The following is an 18,490-nucleotide window of genomic DNA, read 5'->3' on the forward strand; positions in this document are numbered from 1 at the left end:
CAACCAAGTAGACCGCCTCGCAAAGGCAGGCTAACCGTCTGAACTATTACTTTCCGTGGCAGGAAAACTACAGGAAAAATTAAAATCAAAGGGAAAAAGTGAATGTACGAAAGAGACGAAGAAAAGGAAGATTGTTGTGCTGCCATATCTTCACAAAGTGTCGCACAATCTGAAAAGAATAGGAAAACATGCAGGCGTTGATGTCGTCTTTTCGGCGCTCAAACGACTGTCCAGCCTGATTAAGAATGTAAATTCAAAGATTAAAGAATCGCGCAAGTGACCGATAAAGCACGCAAAACAATTTGTGCCTTGCCAGGAAGGGGTGGTATATTCGCTGCCACTGTCTTGTGGAAAGCGATACATCGGCCAAACCGGCCGATGTTTAAACGAAAGACTCAAAGAGCATGAGTATAATGTCTCCCGTGTCGCTATCTCTGGCCGCGTGGCGAAACATTGCAGGCATTGCAAAGGCAATGAAAATGACGATGATACCTACGTCTGTGCGCCAAACTATCAGGAAATTGCAGTGTTAGGAAAGAACCGCGACTCGTTAGCAAGAGAGATCATAAAAGCTCACTTAATAGGTAGGCTCTCGGAAGAATGCATCAGTGCTTCATCTGTCACGTTGTCAAGAAAAGAAAGACGATACCTTGATTGCGAATATTGACAAGTGCATGCTGACTGATTATATTGTATTCTCGCGCATGTGATTTGCTTGGTGGCACGTGACTGGTATACTAGCATGTCAGTCACGCACGTAAGTGTGGACTGCATTCTTTCTTGCCGCCAAGGAGGTATTTATACCTGCTGGCATCCAATAAAAGTTTAGTTGTGAGTCAGCGCTGTGTGGTGTCCCTTCTTCATCTGTCCTGTCGTTTGCGCTGTAGTTATGGATCATCGTGTGTCACCCCCGTCATGTGTCACTGCCGTCACCACAGCTTTCAGTGATGCCACAACCCCTCCTCCGATGATGTGACAAAAGCGCTATGCCTGTGGGCACAAGCCAGTAGTCAGGTCTTCAGGGCTGGTTACTGATGGCGGGTGGTTCTTCTCGACAACATCGAAGAACAGGTCAACGATGGGGTATTGAACGATGTGGTTGTTTGGGAGATACAATGTTAACGCTTATAAAAGGTTTAAAGGCATATTAGGGCGGACACGTAATAGGCCGAATTAAATGATGAGCCTGACAAGGAAGGCTGACCACATTTACCTTCCCATTTCTGCAGCTAATTCGTACATCCCCTATGTTTTGGTGTTGAGCTGACCTTCGGAGAAAGTACTGGTTATAGGGGTGTGCGCTTGGAATTTTCTCACGCCCGGACCGAATTCCAATCGACAAAAATATTTCTAATATCCTCTGCCAAAGTCAACATCCTTACAAAACTGATAACCATGCGAAACAACGAACAGCTAGCGGCGCTGCTGCGAAACCGCGCTACAGTTTCAGCTGCAGCTGTCAAGGGACGCAAGGCTGATCTCCAAAAGGAGGACGTAGCACGAAGTCCGTGTAATAACTCTGTGATGATCATGTTATACGTAAAGGAAAACTGTTGCCTCTGTGGCAGTCATATTATCGTTACAAGAAGGTTTCTTAAATTATCGCCGCATCTCAATCGAGGAGTGGGGTGAAAGCTGTATGAGCCACGGCCACCCAGATCGGGCATCAAGCCACGGTCTGCTAAAATTGCCTCATCCCTGCCGCGTTGTCCAGACATGTTGGCCAGGTGCGAGCAGTATGATAGAGCTCTTTTATACGTTCCTACTTAGGGCTATCGGCAAGTAAAACAGCTGTCTTACCGGTGCGCTCCTATGGGGCAGAAACGTGCAGGCTAACGAAGAGGGTTCAGCGTAAGTTGAGGAGGACAACGTAATGAGCTATGCAAAGAAAAATGACAGGTGTAACGCTGAGAGATGGGTAGCGGGCAGAGTGGTTGAGGGAACAAACCTGACTTAATGACTTGCTAGCCGAAATCAAGAGGAATAAATGAGCTTGGGCAGGGCACGTAATGCGAAAGCTAGACAACTGCTCGTCCCTAAAGGTAGCGGAGAGAATCCCCAGAGAACGCAAGAGTAGCAGGGGGCGGAAGAAAGTTAGGTGGGTGGGTGAGATTAAGAAGTGTGCGAGGATAAGGTGTATGCAGCAGGCAATGGACAGGGTTAATTGGAGACACATGGGGGAGGCCTGTGCCCTGCAGTGGGTGCAGTCATGTTGGTGGTTATGATGGTGATGACTATGAGCAATATGAATGTCGCCAGATAAATGGACCGGATCGCTGCACTCAAGCCTCAATACCGCGCTGTCCGATCGCGGCAGCATGCTGTGGGGCGCGCGGGGTAGGCGGGGGGCGAGCTTTAGTTTTTTGTAAAAAAAAAAAATTGCCAGTTTAGAACAAAGAATTCGTATTTTCGGCTCTCATTCCTTGCAATGATGCAGTGAAAATTCCTGCATTTTTCCGTATGTTATTGCTTTTTCGTTAATCATTTCCATTTCAATAGAGATTAGTGAAGGCCAAAGAGCTGCAATTTTCCACGTGCTACTTGTTACGATTGTATTTCAGGCAGCAATTACCTTTCTGAAGAGATGGGCGCCATCGCCATCTAAAAGTTACGTGATAAAAGAAAAAGCTTAGAATCCAATATGGAGCTTTGTTCATTCAAAATGCACTTCATAATAGACGCTCGAAGAAAGTAAGCATGTATATGACTAGAATAAACTGCTACTTCGTACTTAACTTACAGAACTCATTGGAGTATCGATCTACATGAATGCGATATTTACTCCCCGACTGGTCGTCCCGTTGCATATTGTCGATCCCTTGTACGATTGGTCGATGTAGTTGCTTTTGTTACAAAGCGCGCACACCTTCTCCCATACAGTACACCTACCAGCTGTGCCAGGCCCTTAAGTTCTGCCACAGCCGCAAGGTGATCCACCGGGACAGCAAGCCAGAGAACTTGCTCCTTGGCTTCAACGGCGAGATAAAGATCGCCGACTTCGGCTGGTCCGTGCACGCGCCCTCTTCAAGGTGGGCACACTGGCTAGTTTTCACTTCGCATGCTCGATTGCCAGCAGATACTGTTCTCGTTGACAGTACTCTGATGTTTTTTTTCGTTATGTGTGCCTAGTATGCGCTGTACAGGGTGTACCGTATTGATTTGTCCGGTTTGTAAATCATCCTGCACAAACTACTGGACTATTTCGGCTCAAGCACAAACCACGAGGTAGCTTATTATAGTCTCCGTTTTCCGATAAATAATTTAAGATTGGAGCGTACCTGGATGATTAGAATCGGCGGACAACTGCAGTCGTCTGCGCAGAGGATTTTCGTGAGGGCGAACGAAATAGCCGATTTGAGAGGCTGCATCATCTGGGCTAATGTCAGGCCTGCCCCAGATCCAAGCAGGGTCACTGGTTTTCTCGCAGTTCGCCAGATGGCGCAGCCGCGCAAATTGGCTACTCCGCTCGACTCGACGAAAATGCTCTACGCAGGCAACTGTAGTTCTTCGTCGACTTCTGTCAAAACAGGTAAGTTCCGGGGCTACATTATTTATTGAAAAACGCAGACCATCACAAGCTGCCCTGTGGTCTATGCCTGGGACCAAGTAAGCCTGTAGTTAGCTGGGGAAATTTTTAAATCCCGGACTTATAAATACGGAATACCCTGTATACAGTTCCTTTGTATGAACAAAGTACCAAAGGAGACGTTTAGGGCAAAAATCGAAAGCTATACTGTTTGCTTCAGAAAACAAACCAATAAGCTTGGTTTGTTGACTGCGCTTCGGCAGTTCTCCACTCGATACAGTGGAAGAGCTCAAAGTATTAGGGCTGGCATCCCAACCTTATCAGTTGGGATGCACATATTAAGTAACTGGGCACAAAGCTCTCTTCCACTGTTTGCTTACCACAAAGATATTGAGACAATTTTCCAACCAACATTAATTATGCTTCAAGTCAAATATTTCACTCTCTCTTTCGGTCCCACATTAACTATTGCACATTAATTTGGGCCATGATTAATTAAAAAAATAACGGTATTACATAGGCTCGAAAAAGAAACTGTCCGCTGCATTGCTAATTTTCCCTACTGCCACCACACTTTCGAGCACTTTGCTCAATTCAAGATAGGTAGTGCCGCCGCAGTGGCTCAGTGTTTATGGCGCTCGGCTGCTGTCACCTAAGACGCGGGTTCGATCCCGGCAGCGGCGGTCGAATTTCGATGGAGGCAAAATTCTAGCGGACCGTGCACTGTGCGATGCCAGTGCATGTTCTAAGGGGCCGAAATTTCCATAGCCCTTCAGTACGGCGTCCCTCAGAGCGAGCCGGAGTCTATTTTTGACGTTAAACACCCCTAAACCTTAAAACCAACATAGTTAGCATTGAGAAAATATACAATTACTGTCTTCCATAACTGCTTGGAGGAGAAATTCTAGAGGCCCGTGTACTGTGCGATGTCAGTGCACGTTAAAGAACCCCAGGTGGTCGAAATTTCTGGAGCCCTTCAGTACGGCGTCTCTCATAGCCTGAGTCGCTTTGGGACGTTAAACCCGATAAAACCAAACCAAACCTAACTGCTGCACTTTTCGATGGTATGTTAGCAAGAATTCTTAAAGAAATTGTGTAGTCTTAGATTGCAAACTCACGCACATCGAACCTGGTCATCTGAAAAATTTTTTGTGCCACGGCCGAGCACAAATCATCCTCTGACACAACATACTATGCACCATTTCTTACAAATAAGCTCAAAAGACGTTTTTTTTTCAATTGACATAACTCGCAGAGCATTGCAAGGCATATTTGTTATTTGACAGTTTTGTTAGTACTTTGCATCTATTTTGTCGCACAAATTCTGTTAATGAATATGCAAAGTGTTTGTCTTTCCAACTGGATCGTCATGTACGACGCTATACAAACAGAATGCCGCTGCTTTGTAGAGCAGTTTTATTGTTAAGTCCTTCATTTTCTTGCAGCATAATTATGTTGATAAGCGGAGTGCATGTATCATATTGTAATTTTATTCTCGCATTTGAATCTTTGTACTGTTTATGTAAAGTCATTTCTGCCAAAATGGCTCCCTAGCCTAGTCAAGCTGTGGAGACAGCTTTTTTGTCAGTGAAGCCATCAACATTGCACTGTCGTGCAGAATGAACCTGATTTATTTGAAACCATTGAAAGTTTCATGAACACAGGGTTTGGCAAATGAAAACTGTACTGTTATAGCAGTTGAGTGGACAAGGGTAAGGAAAAATGGGGCTCGTTATGACTAGCCTGACGGAAAACAGTCACTCAAACGAAGAAGCATAGGGGATGTTTTTTTAACCTTTGGTATTCGTCAAGTTGAGATTAAAATGATATATTTTAAAGATAATTGATTAAAAAGCAAACGAAAAAACTACATACCGCCAGTGGGATCCGAAACAAGCAACTTTGAATTTCGCGTCCGGTGCTCTACCGACTACGCGCAGGCGACGGCTGTCTGATCATCTGCTTTCGGGGTATTTATTTTAAGCGTAACCCTACCTTGAGAGTGTTCACCAGCGCCACCCTCGTCCATAGCGGCGGGCGCAGTACGTTATGCATCACCGCGAGGGTCACGTTGGAAGGTGATGGAACGGTGAGAGTAGAAGCTTGCGAGAACCCTCTTATGCTACGTATGGTATTAAGACTGCCAAAATCGAGGCCTTCGTTAGCTATAGAGCAGGGAAGGGAAGGCAAAAGAGGGCTCCTTATGACATAAATGACGGAAGCCGATAGTCACTGAAACCAAGGAGCATATGCGATGTTTTCATCACTGAAGTGTCATCATAAAACACTGCTTCTACTTAGTGCAGCTGCGCTCTTCGGTTAGCCTCACTGCAGCAATTTCATTGCTTAGACAAAGCAACTATCGCGTCACGACTCACGATGCGGAAACAAGAAACCAAAAGTGGCTTGAAGAACTACTTGCGAGCGATGGTCAGTGACTGCAAAAAAACAGCAAAACCGCTGTTTGTTGTTAACTGTTTGTTGATAGCTGGTAGGCACATGACTAGTAATAGCGAGTGATAGATTGCCTCTTAGTGCAAGCTGCAAATATACCGGGTGTTTCAGCGAACACTTTCAAAAATTCTCACAAGTAGAATTTTCTTGGTAAAGATGTGGCTTTTCCCTCATAGTATTACGAATGTTGGCGGACACCAGAAAACCGGTAAATCATATTAGGTAGTAAACTGGTTCACTAATTTTTTTAATAATTAACCTTTTAACTATTACAGTTAGGCGCCTAGTTGCAATTCGATATTTGTAGCCGGTCCTCATATCAGTTTTTAGAATTTCGAAAACGCAATTACCCTCACCGCTGTGGCTCGACAAAGTCTGGCTGTTTCGTGCGAAAAATACATGGGCTATCGAAAGCATGCAGGCGAAGCATCCGCTCCAGTGCACGTAACTAGTCGAAAAAGCCAAATTTTTTCGAGCCACAGCATCCAGGATAATCGGATTTTCGAAATTCTAAAAACTGATATGGCTATTACTACCGACCGGCTACAAATATCTAATTGCAACTAGGCGCCTAACTGTAATAGTTAAAAAGTTAATTATTAAAAATTAGTGAATCAGTTTACTACCTAATATGATTTACCGGTTTTCTGATGTCCGCCAACATTGGTATTACTATGCTGCAAAAGCAATATCTTTACCAAGAAAATTCTACTTGTGAGAATTTTTGAAAGTGTTCGGTGAAACACCCGTATGTACGTATGTTGAATCTTGCATTCTTGCCTGCAGGCGACGTACAATTTGCGGAACTGGGGAGTACCTGCCGCCGGAAATGGTGATGCACCTCGCATACGACGAGAAGGTGGACCACTGGTGTCTGGGCATCCTCATCTACGAGATGGTGGTCGGCAGCACACCCTTTGCGTCGGACTCATTTGACAAGACCCGTGAGCTCATAATGGCGGCCAAGCTTGAGTTCCCGCACCATGTCGGTGCCGATGCTCGCGGCATCATCGGAAAGGTTAGAAGCACGCATTGCGCGAAATAGTGTACCCGCTGTAGCTACATGTTGCATCCGTGTCTGTCAGTGAAGCATACGTGCTGTTTTTGTTGTGCTTTTTCGCACTGCGGATATACACTGCTGACTCAGCAGAGTTGTGTTCTCTTCACATTTGTGCCGCACCTTTCGTCTGGCAATGCTGGCATATTGCACTGAAAGAGACCTGTGCCTATCCGGTTTTCTTCTTCAGAAGCAGCGAATGTGGCAATAGGTTCTGTTAGTCGAAAAAGCGCTTACTTTATAGAAATATATTCAGTTTTTGATAGATGCAGTAGATAAACTGAGAGGTAGGTAGGTTAAGGTATGATAGGGTAGGTGGGAGTGTAGGGCACGGTAGGGTTAGTAAGACACGTAGATTAACAGGTTATGGTGCCGTAGTGTGGGCAATTTAATGAGGGTAGGTAGAATAGTTAAGGGGACGTAATGGTGGATAATATACGTAAGGGTATCAAGGCTAGGGTACGATGCGTAGTGGTTGGTAAGACAAAGCAGGTGTGTTAGGTAGGGAGATGGACATGCTGTTCAGTTTTAGATATGCGAACGACTGAAACATATCTTATTTTCGCAGCTGGTCCGGATACATGCCGCAGACCGCATTTCCTTGGATGAGGTGCTGGCCCACCCGTCGATCACGAAGAACGCCGACACCACAGTGGTGTCCACGGCTTTCTGAAAACCCCGCGGGCATCGCTCATTGCGTTCACTGGGCACGCTGATTTTGTCGTGCACATTTGACGAGGCATCTCAAATTCCTTGTATCGGTTTAGGTGTTTGTTTCGTGTTTTTTTTGCGCATTCATATTGTCACTACATGTAGTACAGCATTTATAGGGCATTTATTGGGTAAAATTTTACTTAGTTTCGAACAGCACGTTTTTAGAATACTCGTTATTTTTATTCACAAAGTTACGAGCATTCATTTGGATCGTTTACCGGTGAAGCTTGGAGGCATTGTATTCTGAGAACGCTAGTTATTTTTTAAGATCTATGCTTCAACAAGTTTATCTAATCACATCCCGCGAACAAATAATTGAACTAGGTATCTTTAAAGGGACGCAGGAGGAATTTATGTTGTATCGATAGAGTACCACCTCCTAACCACAAAAAGATAACTCTTACCTGCAAATAAAGGTCTTGCAAGGTGAAGTACAGGTACCGCTGTCACAGGCTCATCTCGCAGGCAAACGTGCGATGACGACATAGCTGAAAAGAAGGAATGGATCTCTGAGGCTGACCAACGTGCTTGAAGGTTACGCGTTTGTGTATCGGACCTTCAGTCGTGTCGCACGCATGGGTACTAAGCACCGGCCAAGCTCCGGGGAGCATGCCGCTATCTAATGCGCGATAACCCGCTCGCCCTCTTACGCACCGAGTGGGCTATAAAAACACTCCCTGAATAAAGCAGGTCGTTCAGTGTTCTGTGGCTGCGTCCACGTTTGACTTCGGCCAGTGGTGAAATGATGCTTGGTGTCAGAAGTGGGATCATACTCGAGCCTGCTGTTCGCGGATTCCACTTGTCGTGCTCACCCGCCGACGGACGACCCGGAGCAGCTTTGCAGACATGGAAAGCATCAAGCCTCCAGAACCACTTATCCTGTCCGGACAAGCCGGAAGAAGATGAAAGCTTGTCCACCAAAGTTTTGAACTCTTCTTGGAGGCAGCCTCACCTGAAAAACCAAGGACTGAAGCGGCGAAAATGGCGCTCTTGCTCAGCGTAGCAGGCGACGTTGCGATGGATATTTACAGCAATTTCTCGTTCTTGGAGACAAGGCAAACAGGACTGCAAAGTGGTTGTCGCCATGTTTCAGGAATACTTCGCCGCAAAGAAGAACGAAGTGCACAAAAAGTATATGTTTCGTAAACGCGTGCAGTAGCCGGCAGAACCTTTCGAACAATTTTTGCGAGAGGTGAAGAAACAGGCGAGGTTCTGCAATTTCGAGGCCCTAACTGACGACATGGAACATGACTAAGTGGTTTTCTGCACAAACTCTCCCAAGCTACGAGAGCAAATGCTCAGAGAAATGTATTTAGCGCTCGAAAGAGCTATGACCTTATGCAACGCAGCTGAAACCGCCCCTCTCTAAAATGAGATAAGGTTCAAGACAGAGACAGAATCTATGCAATAACTTCAAGAAAAGAGCACCAGCCAGCCACGTGCCCCCGTTGCGGCCGGACACATCTGCCAATGCGCTGCCCGGCATACGGAAAAGAGCATTAGCCAGCCACGTGCCCCCGTTGCGGCCGGACACATCCGCCAATGCGCTGCCCGGCATACAGAAAAGAGCATCAGCCAGCCACGTGCCCCCGTTGCGGCCGGACACATCCGCCAATGCGCTGCACGGCATACGGAAAAGAGCATCAGCCAGCCACGTGCCGCCGTTGCGGCCGGACATATCCGCCAATGCGCTGCCCGGCATACGGTAAAGAGCATCAGCCAGCCACGTGTCCCGCTGCGGCTGGACATATCCGCCAGTGCGCTGCCTGGCATACGGAAAAGAGCATCAGCCAGCCACGTGCCCCCGCTGCGGCTGGACATATCCGCCAGTGCGCTGCCTGGCATACGGAAAAGAGCATCAGCCAGCCACGTGCCCCCATTGCGGCCGGACACATCCGCCAATGCGCTGCCCGGCATACGGAAAAACGTCGTTCGTGCAACAGGTCAAACCATTCTACCTCGTGTTGCAGAGGGAGAACAAATGTTGGTGAGGTATAGCAAGATGGTGACTTGGAGAGAAATCCCCTTCTTGGAGAGAAATCCCCAGTCCCCAATCTTGGGAATGCCTTCCGTCTACACATCGTAGATCGCGGTTGGACTGCGCTCCTCACGAAGAGGCATTTGACGTGCACTTCAGTAAGTACAACCGATCCATATTCGTAGCTCACACAGAGTAGCTGTGAACGATTTTCCGGGTGCACTTATGAAAATCTGTGAGCCTCAATTCTTGTTCTTGATTCGCAGGTGACGGCATTGAGGACCCCGGTCATTACAGCGATTGGGTGAGCAGCATAGGCGACCTAATGCTTGAGGACACACCACGGGCGTCTACGCCGCTGCCGAAAAGCCACCACGATTCCAAGGAGCAGTCAAGTTCGTCGAGTTCGTGGTTGTCTTCGGCTCTTCCTTTCACTTACCTTGCGACGCCTCAGTGAGCAGCTCCGGGGCCGGATCCCTTCTCTCTCCGCCGTCGTGGCCAAAGGAAATCTCCGTAGAAGAGTCTGTTTCCGGCTGCCGCCGGCGCCTGCAATTCTCTGACTGTTGCAGGCATCATGGCAAAGGCGAGCGCGATGATTCCGAGGAGTTCCCGTCAAGCACTGGTGACGCGGAAGGCGCTCTTTTTGCTAATGAGTTGGAGCAGTCAAGCAGAGAGGTGTCTTCGAGTTTCCTGCATAGCCTGGAGGACGACTCCGACGGGCTGCCTGCGCTCTTCCAGCGCTTCGCTGTCAACGCTACTGACTGTGCAGTTTGCCGTGCCAGGCAGCTCCGCCACTTGAAGCGCGAACGGATCATACGAGCGCTGGAGCTCCCAGACACGTCTTTCGAGCTACACCTCACTTCTGGATTCTTCGGAAGCAGCGACCAGAGCTGGGAATCCTCGGATTGATTGGCATTCGCATGGTAGGTGCACCGCAGTTGCGTAGCGTATTTAATGAAGAATAAGGCAGAACACCGACCAAAATAAGAATGAACACTTAAGCGACGTTTCGGCTCCCACACGGGAGCCTTGTTCACAAACAGATACGGACGTAAAAAGACTGGCTATTTAAGCTTGAAAATGGGCCCTAGGCAGAGGGCGTATGCACTAGAATGCATAGTGCACAGCCCGCTGCCTAGGGCCCATTATCAAGCTTAAATAGGCAGGCTGTTCACGTCCGTACCTGTTTGCGAACAAGGCTCCCGTGTGGGCGCCGAAACGTCGCTTAGCTGTTCATTTTTATTCTGGTCGGTGTTCTGCCTGCTTCATGTACACTTCCGACAATGGGTTTCCGTCTAACCCTCGACTTCAGCGTATTTAATGCTTGCAGATATTCTCTGTCGATGCCTTGGCTATGTGCGTGTACTGCTTTATTATTATTTTCCTTTGTGATGTCGGCTTCATGCAAGACAGTTGTAGCGAAGTTCGCTTTTTCGTTAGCCTGATAGGAATAAGAAAACCCTCGGTGAAACCATGCTCCATATGGGTTCATCTATTTCAGCCGTGAGGAAGTTGTGCTTAGGGAAACGTATGCTCACACTGCGGTATATCCTGCAAAGTTGCATGTTCTGATACCTGTGCTTCTTATTTAATGCTAATCCACTTTTTTATTATTCTTTTTCTATTAGAGTCGACATTTTGTGCTTCTCCCTGCGTGATTGAAGCGGGTGGCAAAGCCTGGGCGTTTTCTCGCCTGGTGGGCAGTCGAAGTCTTCGTTCAGAAGTCGTCTTAATCTTGCTTAGTTTGTAGCAATGTTAATAAACAAATTTTGTTTTTTCACTTCGTACTTCTGTGTGTTCTCCGTCATCATTTCTGCACTCTGATTTCGGCATAAGGTTTTGCCGACCGGGCTACTCGAGAGTGGCAAAGGGGATGGTGATACGAAGGATTTCTGACTCTCCGAGTTCGGGTCATATTTCACCATACACACGCTACCTAATTCTTCATGGCTATTGTTTTTCGCAGGTATTGGGAGAGCCATGAAGGTGAATAAACTATCGTGACGCTTTAACCACCTTAGCTTTTAAAGGGACACTGAGGAGAGCACTATTAATATTTTTTTATAGTAAAATCCGATAGTTCGGCATATCATGGCTTTGTTGCCACTTGGCCGGCAGCGAAAGATGCATTTATTTCTAAGAAATTTGGATTCGAAGTTGAAAAAGTTTTTCCCGCCGCTCTGATTCAAACTTGAGATTCGTCTATGACGACACAGGACTAAGAGACGTGAAACATGACGTGCACATGACGTAACGCAGACTCCGTGATTTCTGGCTGCCAGCAGTGCGGACTAGCAGCAGCCGAAAAGAAAGCTACCGCCGGCCGCACGTTGAAGGCATCTATCGGGTATTGCGGCCGTCGCTACAGTCGCTTCGATTACGTTTGCACTGGCGTTTTGCCAGCGTTACGATGGATCTCGTTCTCGAAGTCGTCAACGAAGTTCTCGCAAGTAGACACCTTTAGCATACCGTGTACCTTGTTACCGCTAGCGGAATACCGGGAGCCCGCCTACCGCCGGAAAACAGGCGCTGATTTGTCCCGATGCTTCAGGAGCGCGCGTAGCAGCCGGGCACGTGGCGCCATCTGGCGACGTCAAGGAGATTTGCGCATGCATTGGCTGCGCCTCAGTGATGCATGGCTTCTCAGTTCCTGGTGTTGCTAGAACCATTCGTTCTAACAACACTGCTTTGGCCTATGATCTCATCACGCTTGTACTTGCGAGTTTGGCCTGTGGCGGCGATACCTGTATTTTGGTTCTTGCTCTTTTCTACTTTACAAGAGCTTTGTTGTCAGTATGAGTGGCGTTTTTGTAATCAGGAGCTGGTATTCTGTCGATACAAGCCAACTTCCATTTCTCCTCAGTGTCCCTTTAAACGGGCATGCTGCTATAAGGAACGAAACAGCGCAACTAAAACGAAGGACCAAGAAAAAGAGAGACACGAACACGCGCGTGTTCGTGTCTCTCTTTTTCTTGGTCCTTCGTTTTAGTTGCGCTGTTTCGTTCCTTAAAGATGCAATACCAACTCGCCCACTATGCTATGCTGCTATACTAGGTGATTTTTTTTCTGAACTGGGCCCTATTTTGCAAGTAATATCTATGTGCAACGTTCGTGTGCGGTATAGAGGAAGATAAAAGTAAGGTTTCATAACGGACGACGTACAGTGTTGAATGTGGGCAATATGTAAGTGCTGGAATGCCAGAGGAGGCGAGCTCTCACACAGGAATGCCTCCTTGGATTTGGCAGCAGAGTGACACAGGTACCGCGATCTGCCTCCCCATCCCGTGGCTGTTATTAGTTGTACCCGGAGTTGCCCTGGAGCAACAATTCCTTACGTAGTAATTTATAAAGCTAGGACTCTGCTTTACTTGTCTGATGCATTTTCTGCGTATTCAAACTGTATTATTCTCTTTAGCTCTCGGGATCACAAAATAATAATTTGGGTATGAAAACGGAATTCGATGGCATGATGATTCATATCTTGCTTTACAGCCGTCATATTCGGACTGCTAGCTGTAGTAGCGCATATCCGCCGTGGTGTTCCGATGCCGAAATTGCATACATAGAATTTTATTCTTATTGATCAAGGCTGCTTTCTAGAAACCAGGTTGCTAACAAACCCGCTGGGCATGTTATGAAGTCACAAGGTGACGTGACCTCTCTCGAACAGTCAGGGCATGTTGCGAGGACGTAACAAGATCACTCGACCTCGTTCGAGCGATCAGCCTATTTCGACTCGGATATCGGCAGCGTTATGCCATGCATTAACAGGGCACCTGTGCTATCGGCTTTTGTGGCGTAGGTTGTCGCTAGAAAGAAAAACGTTTAAAGCATGAAATGGTTGGGGGAGCCTTCATTCCAGAAGCGGATTGGCGGAGTGGTCAGCGCCGCCTCTCAGTCCTCAGTTGTTGAGTTATTGATTCTTTGTATAGTTGGGTTTGTCTGGCATGCCCATACCATACGGTATAAGTCAGCCACTTCATTGCAGAAGGCGCGATGCGGTTCGTGCGATTTTGGAAACATACAGCTGAATTTGACAGGATTTATTTAAGTATCCGATTGCAATTTGCTTAAAATAATCCCTTCATTTCATTTCATTTATTTTACCCTCAGGGCTTTCGCATTACAGAGGGGGTGGGACAGTGAAAAAAACAATACATAGATCAAAAACAGGGCTATATATACGAAACAATATTGAAAGATCCTAGAGACAGAGGACGAAAACATTGAGAACAAAAGTACAGGAGTAAAAAAAAGAGGATTACAAAAAAAAGACACCTAATATCGTCTATATATGAGTACACAACATGTCACAAATGGTCTGATTCTAACAGTGCGAGTAATTTTATTTTAAAACGCCCAGTGTCGCTAACACAGGTGGCTGTGGGTGAAAGATTATTCCAGTCACGACATGTTTTAGGGAGGAAGGAATTAGAGCAGGTCACTGTGCGGCAGTGTGGAACAGCTACTTTTCGATTGTGGTCTATGCGAGGCGACATGAAAGATGGTGTCTTTACACAGATGGCTTTCAGGCAAGGATTGTGATAGTAAAATTTATGGAAGAGGCAAATGCGTGAAGGCTTACGGCGAGTGGAGAGTAAGGGGAGTTTAAGATTAGATTTCATTTTTGTTACACCGGCAGTGCGATGGTATAGTTTCCAACGATGAAACGGACGCGTCGATTCTGCACGGCCTCGAGTTCATTTGTTAATGTGATGGTGTCAGGATCCCAAGTTGAACATGCGTACTGTAGTTGCGGACGAATGAGTGTAGTATTCTTGGGAGTGCAGTAATCTTGGGAAATATTACTAAACATGGGCATTCACAATAATTTCGATGAAATTACTCAAGGCCATTCGATATCGCAGAGGATAGGGCTATCAGGAAGCAGGACAGAAAGGGACATACTCGATGGGCTAGGGCTTCTATGGATTTGGTCTACAGGATATCATAAGAAGAAATAAAGGCTAATCCCGAGGAGAAGTTTGCGGGCGCTATGGTGCGCCAGTTAAGGAAAGCACAATCCCTTCTGTTGCAAGGGAAGGAGCTGAGGGCGTCGGCTCTTGAAGCCGCGCAAGCAGCCAGGGAAGCCTTGGGCGCTTCCTGTATGGAAGATACGAAAGCGGGCGAGAGGCTGCGTGCTGCCCAGCAGCGAAAGAATGTATAGTGCGGTGACCTTCACCTAGTAGGAGTCTCCTAAAATGCTCTGCGGCTTCCCTGAACTGAGCTTTCTCTGCCCCCCCCCCCCCCTCCGTAGTTTCTAAGGATACAAGTTCATTTGCGCTCTGCATATCTGGGCAGCCTTTGGCACCGCTTGAGTGCTTAGTCCTCATCCTTCATTATTTATAGGCGCATATATTCAGCCATTTTTACCTACTGAGACAATGGATAATTTTAATTTAGTAGAAAGCTACTCTCTTAGATGTATACCGGATTGGCGGTGTGCTTTTCACCTGGCGCCGCAACTGGTACCTGGCATGCGCAGTACGCAATCCGTAATTCTCCATGGCTGGCTTGCACTGACGTAATTGTAGGACCCATTTTGGTAGAACGTTTGAAAGGTTGCGTGCTTATCTAATGAGCGGATCGTCACCTGCTCGATATACACTGGGCAAAATTTGCAAGTTCCAGAATCATGGCACTTCTGATCTCATGTGAAAGCCATTTTTTTACATGCTTTGCACTTGTGCAGACCCGCTAATATGGAACTCTTTTAAGTTTGCATCGCTCACCTGTTTAATCTCCCTTTTAATTTTCACAGCTTCAGTCAAGCCATCCGTCCATATCAAAAAACCTTTTCTCTGTCTATATTTTCATCAGTGCTTCTGCTTCATACAGACACACACGCAAAATAAAAAGGACGCTGTAAGGGGTCGGCAGTGTACGCGTGGTCATCGGAACGCGGCTGGGGGCGCTCAAAGCGAAGCGTCTCCTTTCTAGGAACGCGGCCGCTCGCGAATGCGCCCGGAAATACGGGTGTCCCCCCGCCCCGCGGTACCGATTCGCGCACGTGCTGGCACGAATGTGTATTCGTGTTTTTTTTTATTTCTATTTTGTGGTGGAGCGGGTGACTTACCCTACAGTAGTTGGAGGGCTGGCCAGGCTCTCGATAAACCAATCATGTGAACATTGTAACATGATTGGAAGCCACCAAATGTGGGCCGGGCCTTAACGGCTTTAAAACCGGGCTCCGGCGCCAGATGAAGGGTTCTGGGCTAAGGTGAGATGCTATGCATCTTCGGCTATGCCGAGTAGGGGCCTCCCCTAGTGTTAGCCAGTTCCGTCGTTTTGTTGCTTGGTATCTTTTGTTGTTGCTTGGTCTTTTTGTTGCTTTTTGTTGTTGTGTATCTCTTTGCCCTTTAATTTGTCTCTAGTGCCTGAACTTGTTTGCAATGTAAATAGCTGTACATAAACTTCAAGTATTCGCCTTACCCCTGCATCTCAACTCCTCACAAGACCGTCTCTGACGGGGCACCCCTGGTGCGAAGGAACGCTTCAGTCTTCAAGTTAAACCAAGCGCCTATGGCGGGGCACCTCTGGTGCAAGGAAAGAGAACCTGTGAAATTTACTGACGCAGTCGACGAGGATCCTGCGGCCATCGGAAGACGGCGCAGGAAGAAGACTGAAGGCAGGGAAAAAGGCGACGACAAGGCAACAGGTCAGCGTTCGAGAACGGTCCTGCAGGGAGAGACAGCGGCAAGGACCACGGCAGTAGTCCAGCGACGCGAGACTGCGTCCGGTCAAGGAAAGCAGCGCGTCGACAACTCGGCGGTCACCTGCGGGTCACAGCAAGTGACGACAACTTGCACAGGACCAGCGGCGTGCGACAGCTCATCGCAGCGTCCGGTGAAAGTGGCGGTGGACTCCGACGCCAAGGAGCTGGCAATGCGGATCGACGCATCGAAACTGAGTTTCCTTCGTCGCATTGTTCACGTCCCTGTGCATGTGTTCGTGCCGGTAGGATAGTTGAGGGGTACAGACGGCGGTATGGACAGTTATCCATGCCGACCCTCACTCGATGTGAGGTACCAGGTCGAATTAGCGAAGGCGCGCTTAGCGGACCTTCAGGCTCAACTTGCGAAAGTAAATGGCGGAAATGCGCTGCTTCGCGAGGAAGAACCTCAGGATATTAAGTATGTCTTGAAGGTAGTAGAAGCAAGACGCCAGCAGGTAGAGCTCGAGATCTCTAAGATCAAGGAGATTAGAAGAGCCAGTGACTCATCCAGGGAGAACTGCTCTGAGTACCGAGAGGTGAGGCCGCCTGTGCTGGAAGATAAAGGCTTATGCTTCTCAAGCACAGGTGGAGGAACGAGCAGTCAGGTCGCTGTAGGCAATCAGCCGATATGCGCGGACGCCTCTTTATAGGAAAGGCCGCAGAGAGCGCAAACGAGAATCCTCAAGGGCGCGGTAATGTCACAGCTCCTCCGCCACCGCGAGTGGCTAGCAACGAAGAGGAAAAACCAAATTCCGATGTTCCGGGGTCAATCGAGACCAAGCTGTCCGATAGCAATCAAGGCAGCGATATAATTCCTGCAGGCTCTATGAATGAGAGTGTGACCTCAGACACAGAGCTAGTGTCAGGAGGAAGTCTAACGTTGCCGCAACGGCAGACGGTGTCGGGCAGGTGGCAGGAAGTGCCTCGTAGCGTTAGTGATGGCAGGAGCGTTCCATCCGAGCCAGAGAACGGAGGTGGGCCTGCTGGGCCGACCGGGCAGAGCGCCGCGCAATTGTCGAACGCACACGATGTGTGTCTGGCCAGGTCATTTGAGGGCCCGGAAATGAGTTGCGACTTGCCACAAGGCAAATTTGGGTCAAGTGACTGCGAGGGATCTCATGCAGCCTCAGAGTTAAGCGACGCCACGAAATCAGCAAGCGCCGATCAAGCAGGGAGAGGCAATTTCAAGGTTTGCCCGTGCAGGAACGGGACAAATGGCTCCAAGCGAGGCAGAGTAGCTTGAGGCAGGTGCCTGGCCTTCACGTTGAAAGTCAGCGCGTGGAGCAGTACGTTCCGTGCTGCAGTACGCCAAATGCCGTGTGGCAAAAGCGGCCGCACTAATATGATTAGACTGGACAGGGGCTATGCTCCTTACGCAGCATGCGTCTCGTATTGGCGCGCCAAAGAGAGCGTGCCCTCAAGGGCGTTGCGTGATAAGGAATTTGGACCCATCGAGTACCACAACGTTTTCGATCCTGGAGGGCAGCAACTTTTTAGTTATCGCCCCGCTGCGGCACCAGTCTAATGAGCGAAGCGGCCATTAGGCATTAATCGTGTCGATCAAGACAACTGTTGGCTCGAACGCACACAGGGACGCCCGGTGCGACTAAGGAGGCTCACGTGGCCGCTTACGGACCCAATATGAGTGCTAATGAACGCTCCGGTTGCGAGTGTCTGTGTGCATGTGTGCCCATTCGCGAGGACGAGTGTGTATTTGGAGGTGATGAATTGGGTGCAACCCACCAATTTGGACGCCGTATTACGGCGCACGGCAGGCGTGCCACTTGTGTATTTGAGTGTGCATTTTGCTTATGTTTGCTTGGTGCCCCTAAGCATTTTGCGTAATGTTGTATTGGTGCCCGTGTGCATTGTTTTGCTTTTGGTTTTGTTGGTGCCAGTGCTTGTGTAGCTGCGGTATGTCACCCACAGTGTGGTTTCGTAACCGACACCGATCCCTTCTTTGTTATAATTCTAAAAGTGCCATTTGGGCCCTTTGTAGAATCTTGGGAAGGGCGTGTAAGGGATCGGTAGTGTACGCGGGGTCAT

At 48.0% G+C, this 18,490-nt stretch overlaps 1 protein-coding gene across 1 annotated transcript in view; it reads left to right on the top strand.

Moving 5' to 3' along the window:
• The window catches only part of LOC149356329 (aurora kinase C-like), a 73,644-nt gene that overhangs the window by 20,121 nt on the left and 35,033 nt on the right, over positions 1-18,490 (top strand). Inside the window, exon 7 of the mRNA XM_089576310.1 lies at positions 2,881-3,029. Coding sequence (XP_089432436.1) covers positions 2,881-3,029 — 149 coding nt within the window. The remainder of the gene's footprint in view (positions 1-2,880; positions 3,030-18,490) is intronic.

Source organism: Amblyomma mixtum, chromosome 3 (assembly GCF_055824585.1).
Source record: "Amblyomma mixtum isolate Tamu chromosome 3, ASM5582458v1, whole genome shotgun sequence".
NCBI classification, from domain to species: domain Eukaryota; kingdom Metazoa; phylum Arthropoda; class Arachnida; order Ixodida; family Ixodidae; genus Amblyomma; species Amblyomma mixtum.